The sequence below is a fragment of the Erythranthe guttata genome, chromosome 8, assembly GCF_056151865.1.
Source record: "Erythranthe guttata isolate IM_541 chromosome 8, IM_541, whole genome shotgun sequence".
Taxonomy (NCBI): domain Eukaryota; kingdom Viridiplantae; phylum Streptophyta; class Magnoliopsida; order Lamiales; family Phrymaceae; genus Erythranthe; species Erythranthe guttata.
In genome coordinates, this window is record NC_142540.1 from 19,793,542 (window position 1) to 19,799,541 (window position 6,000).

The following is a 6,000-nucleotide window of genomic DNA, read 5'->3' on the forward strand; positions in this document are numbered from 1 at the left end:
TTGAATGGTATAAAACGGGTACAAAAGTGATAATATTTCATATAATCTCGAAGATTCCACTAAATTTGAGGAGCTGAGGGGGTGGTTGTAATTATCCAAACAAGAGGGGTGTTTTTGTAATTTGACCATACCTCAGGGGGGTGTTTGTAATTTACCCTTATTTTTAAATTAAAACAAGAATTTTTGACTTGATAGGGGTAATTTAGTCTTTTCCAGTTTTCTATTCAAGGGGGTTATGTGCTAATTTCATACCATAAGGGGGTTATGTGCAAAATTTCAAAACCACAAGGGGGTTATGTGCCTAATTTCATACCATAAGGGGGTCATGTGCAAAATCTCAAAACCACAAGGGGGTTATGTGCCTAAATTCATACCATAAGGGGGTCATGTGCAAAATGTCCAAACCACAAGGGGGTTAAGTGCTATTTACCCTAAATATAAATCAATAGAGTATGAACAGTTTTATTCCGATCAAAAACAAAAACCAAGTCCAGTTTAATTTAAAAAATACAGAATCTTTTTTACATGTCACAAAATTGTTTTTTTTTTTTCATTTTCTTTTGGAATAACTTAATAGTAACTTAGGGCATTACGAGCGGCAATACTCGATTGAAGATTCCCCCTTTGAGCCAAAGACAAAAACTCGCGACAGTTATTCGCTCCGATTTCCGTAAACGCATTCACCAAAAGAGCAATAAACCCAGCCAATCTCGTCTTAAATTGCTGCGAGCAGTTCTTATCTCCTTCGTCGACATCTTGCACACCACCTTTAGTAAGACACCCCACTTGAACTCCTTCCATGTAAGCCTTACACGACACGAGAATATCTCGAGCGTTCTTGCAGAAATACCCTCTCACAAATTCCTCAAAATACTACAACACACAAGTACAAGGTATATGAAGAATCGCTTACCTGGAAAGATCTAAAAAAAAAAAAAAAAACAAAGAAAGAAACGGGAGGGAAAAAGATCGTACCTTTGGAGGCCTTCTTATGCTGTACACCATAGTCTGGAGAGAATAGATATACGTGTTTTCATTATATTCCAAAGATCTCTTCTCTCCAGTTGGGGTGCCACTCGTATTTGCGTATCCAGGCTCGTTAAAATAGGGCTTTGCGTTTAAAATCAGCCCTTGTATGGATACCAAGACTTGCAGCATGGTCGAAACACCGGGGAGCCATTTCTCCTTTTGGCCGCCAGTCCAAGTATTGAGAAGACTTAGGCAAACTTTCCCACAATTGTACAAGTTAGGGTTTATACGAAGGCCGCCCGAGTGATAATGCACATGCTGAAAAGAACATAGGAATAATTTTATGGATAATTTGACATTAATAAGTGCTTTTTTTAAATTTAAAAAAAATATCAAAAAAGAAAAAAAACAGAAACATACAGGTGGAACGTTGGGGTAGCTGCTGGGGAAAAAGACATCGAAGAAAAAGAGACCATCTTGGTACGGAGTTCCCTCTGCACCTATTATCACAGCTCGTAAAAGATCCATCCTCGATTCGTATACCCTCACAAATATTTCAGCTGTTGTGGAGTAAAATCACAGAATAATATTTATGTAGTTAGAGATGCAGTAGTCATAAAAGTTACCCGGCAAAAAAAATAAAAAAAATTACCCGGCAAATCTTTTTCAAGAATTTTCCATTCTTCTTGTATTCTCTTGGCCCAATTCTTTGGTGCCTGTATCACACATTAAAGAACAGAAAATAAAGTAAAGTACGACTGTGCAAGTTAGAAGTTACGACAATGTTTCAGAATAAGAAAAAAAAACGTATTTTAGTTACAGCCACCTGTTTTGCAGAAGAGCCACTATTGCAGTAGTGGTGATCTGAAAAATCCTCAACGGTGTCAAATTTCTTAAAGGATTCAAACATCTGCACACTCTTATCCACATCTATCTGATCTATCTTGGCAGGCAGTGAATTCGGTATTAACGATGGACCAATTAGATTATTCGTAGGACCCACAGAAGGCTGCAAATTATTCATGGGTAAATTCTGAAGCGAAGGCATAGCATAGTTTCCCGCTCCAAACGGATAAGTGGAAGTAGTCATGTTCATCGTAGGATAGCTACTACCGCCATTAACAATCGGCAACGTTGAGACAGAAGGATAATGACTCGGATAGGCAGTAGTTGCATGTGATGAACGAGGCTTCCTTTTATTCTTTCCAAGAGAGAGCAGAATTTCCTTTGCAGCCTTACTAGTTGCAGAACCCGTTGAATGTTGCAAACTCTCAATGGCATCAGAACTCGAAGCAGCCGATTTCTTGTGACTTTTACCACGTTCGTACGATTTCGAATGCATTTTTTCCTTCGAATGTTTGCTGCCTGAACTCGTGTTCTTACCTGAAGTCATAGTAGAGAGATTGTTTATTTGTGGTAGAGGAGTAGGAGGATTGTTTATTTGTTGTAGATTCAATGGCTGCGGAGATTGAGAGGAGTTCAACTGAGGTTGGAAATTTGGGTATTTTGAAGTGCTATTTGTTGGCAAATTCATATCAATTATAGGGGTGGAATTAAACAACCAAGGGAATGGCGCCTCGACTCCAGTCGGAATATCCATGTGGTCGAAATACGATCCCGCAGCAGCATAGTCATCAAATATTCCGTCTTCGTAATATGAATCTATCCAATCCTCCTCTCCATAGAATGAATCGGAGTTATAATCTTCAACATTAATTGAATCGTCTACGGTGCCAGCACCATTATTAGACGTCAGAGCGTTACTCGTGGGTTCGTTATCTGCTAAAATACTTAGACCAGCTAAATAATTGGGCACAATTTCCTGCGTATCAAGATGCCACCATGAACAATAAGTAACTAAGTATAAAAATCATAGTTCCGACTACCTATAGAAACTTACGAAAAGAAATATTTAAGTTGGATGAGAAATCTGAAGTACCTTGCCTTTGGCACTTGAACCAACTCCCTCATTAGCTGGTACAATTTCACGAGAGTCTTCTTCCAAGTCGACGTCTATAATTTCTTGATAAATAACCTGCAAGAGATTCGGAATAGATGCATATAAGTATATAACTCTAGAAAACCAATGAACAGAAAAGGACGATATAACAAGTAAAGAAAATAAAAGACAGGTTGATATTTTGATAGAAAATTACAAGCACCCGGAACCTTATCTCAAATTTATTGATTATGCAGAACAAAATTTATTCGGATAGAAAGAAAGGCGAGAAGTCACACGCACATTCAGACACATTCGTAAAGGCACATGTGGTTAAGAACATCTTTTGAATCTAGGTCAGATTTATAAAGAGTTTGTACATAATGGCATGGAGACACAGGGTTTTTTCACGTATATCTCGAAAACGCGTCAAAACAAAAATATAACGGCCATCAAATCGTAGCTATACTGCACTGAAATCAATAACATATTGATCTTGTATATGGTTTCCCTTTTCTTAGTACCGGGTGAATCGATTACGTATTTGCATTCTAAAAAATTACAGAAGCCCATGAATAACATATACTAATTTCCCGAAATCTCAACCTGCATATCATCTAACACATGCTTATAGTGATGGCAATATACACCAAGTAAAATTCAAGAACAAAAGAGTTCAACATACGAAACCATGAACAAGTAGGGTAAATAGGAACATCATCAATCTTCCCATAGACTCCGATGTAAAATCGATAAAACAAAATCACGGCATATAAACAATCAATTAAACTTAAAACAAAAAAATTCACACACACACACACACACACACACACACACACACACACACACACACACACACACACACACACACACACACACACAGAATCAATTAAACAAAAAAAAATAAAAAAATCACCTCTTTTTGTTTAGAGGACTTGGGTTTAGAAGATCGATTAATCGGCGGCGGAATTTCCAACACCTCCGCGTCTTTACACCCGGACGACGAACTTCCAGCCATGAACGATCTTTTCCTGAGAAGTCACCCACATAAAAATCAACACTTCAAAACCCAATACAAATTCACCGATCAAATAAAAAAAAAAAAAAAAAAACGAAGATGAGAAGAAAAAATTAAAATACTTCGAATTCTGAGGGATGTATCGAGAAACCGGAGTGGGCGATTCCATGGCTATAAAAAACCACAACAAAATTCAGAATCCGAAACAAAAACTAATTAGGGTTTCCGGCCCGGACAAGGATTCATAGATAGATGGGTTTATTATTCCCTAATTTGGGGGAAAAATCATAATCGATTACGGTTCTAGGGTTCCGTTTGGTTCATGGATTCTCACTATATACAGAAAGAAAAAAGAAATCGGAAATTATTTTATATATATATAGAAATAAATAGGGAAAAATTCACGAGCAGGGTTCTCGTTCTTCGAATTTATTATATATATATTTCTAGAGAGAGAAAGTAAAAGAAAATTAAGAGAGAGAAAGAGTGAGTGTACTACTTTGTTGGCTTCGCGCCCAGTTATTAAGTGCTAAACTTCGGATCGTCGTTCGTAGGTTACACCGCCTACTAAAAAACCCTTCAATTTTGGATTATATTACGGTTCTGCCATCGCAATTGAAAAGGCGGAATAGCGGAAAATGGAGTGGTGGGGCCCGTTGTGGTCTTTTTCTGCGACTTTCTTAAATTTCTGAGGGTAAATTGCGTTTTGCACCCCAGAATTAATAGTATTTGGCGTTTTCCACCCTAACATCTTAAAATTGGCGAAGTCCACCCTTAAAATATGCATCTCATGGCAAAATGCACCCTACTTCAAGTTCTAGTGATATTTTAGTAAAAAACAATCAATATATCGCGATAGAATTTTCATTTTCTATATGTTTTGTTTTCTTACTTGAAATTATTAAATTATTTGCTTGTACATATATTTAAAACATAACTGAAGATTTATTTTATATGTTTTGCCTCGGAGTAAAAAATGTATATATGATTTCTAATTTTGATTCAATTTTAATTTTCAAAATAATTCAAATTTCCTAATTCCCATAAAATTAATATCTATTAAAAAATTAAAAATAGAATAAGAATTGTGGACATTAGTATTATTTTAAATGTCTAGTTCATAGAAATTAAATTCATTATTTAGAATAAGGCTTTAAATTGTTATTCTTCAGAAGTTAAAATATGGTGATGTATTAATTTTTGGGCTTAAATCTCATAAGAAATTGATGTATGGTGCATTGTTGTCATGAGAAATATAAATTAAGGGTGGACATTGCCATTTTTGAAACGTGAGGGTGCAACGCGCCAATTAGGGTTAATTACGGGGTGCAAAACGCAATTCACCCAATTTATAAGGTAAATATCACTTAACCCCATGTGTTTTTAAGTTTTGTGCATATGACCCCTTACACTTTTAATATATGCAGATAATCCCCCTGTAGTTTGAATTTTTCCACATGACCCCTTAAACTTTTAATATATGCAGATAATCCCCCTGTAGTTTGAATGTTTCCACGTGACCCCTTAAGCTTTTAATATAAACACATAGCCCCTATTTTGTACCACTTGATAAATAATCATACGCATTAGGAAAGGGAAAATTTTGAAAGTACAGAGGGGCTATGTGCTTATATTAAAATACATGGGGGTTATGTGTTATATTGAAAGTATAAGAGGGTCATATGCACAAAGTTCAAACTATAGAGGCTTAAGTGATATTTACCCAAATTTCTATCTATGAGCATTAATTAAGAAAATTTAATTTGCTGATGCAGTAAATGTTTTGGGAGGAAAGTAATTAATTTTTCTTGTTGGGAAATAAATAAATTAGAAGAGACAGATTCACTTTATAAGTGGAGTAATTATATGAAACGTTGGGTTTTATTTATTTTTTATTTTTTTCATTTCCAGTTCGGTCAATTTTTTGGGAATAATAATTTTAATTTCCAATTTATTGTAATTAAATTAAATATTGAATATTTTTTTTTCATACCACCATTAAATACATTAATATAAGATATTTATGATTAATTTTTTTGACCAAGTACATCTAAAACAAAAAATTCAAACCTAT

General features: G+C 35.3%; 1 protein-coding gene across 1 annotated transcript; it reads right to left on the reverse strand.

The window, feature by feature from the left end:
• Positions 1 to 446: 446 nt before the first annotated feature.
• On the reverse strand, positions 447 to 4,420 carry LOC105970413 (uncharacterized). The gene is made up of 8 exons (XM_012995233.2): positions 4,049 to 4,420; positions 3,825 to 3,939; positions 2,909 to 3,004; positions 1,796 to 2,791; positions 1,622 to 1,685; positions 1,390 to 1,529; positions 976 to 1,287; positions 447 to 873 (listed from the first exon to the last, which is right to left on the reverse strand). Exons 1-8 carry the CDS (start codon positions 4,093 to 4,095, stop codon positions 571 to 573), a joined length of 2,073 nt encoding a protein of 690 aa, XP_012850687.2. The 5' UTR covers positions 4,096 to 4,420; the 3' UTR covers positions 447 to 570.
• Positions 4,421 to 6,000: the final 1,580 nt, after the last annotated feature.

Excerpts from the sequence above, each read along its gene's own strand:
- LOC105970413 (XM_012995233.2), bottom strand. The coding sequence starts at position 4,095 with ATGGAATCGCCCACTCCGGTTTCTCGATACATCCCTCAGAATTCGAA. Across the intron at positions 1,530-1,621 it reads TCTTGAAAAAGATTTGCCGG|CTGAAATATTTGTGAGGGTA; the intron begins GTAATTTTTTTT and ends ACTCCACAACAG. Across the intron at positions 874-975 it reads GCATAAGAAGGCCTCCAAAG|TATTTTGAGGAATTTGTGAG; the intron begins GTACGATCTTTT and ends TGTGTGTTGTAG.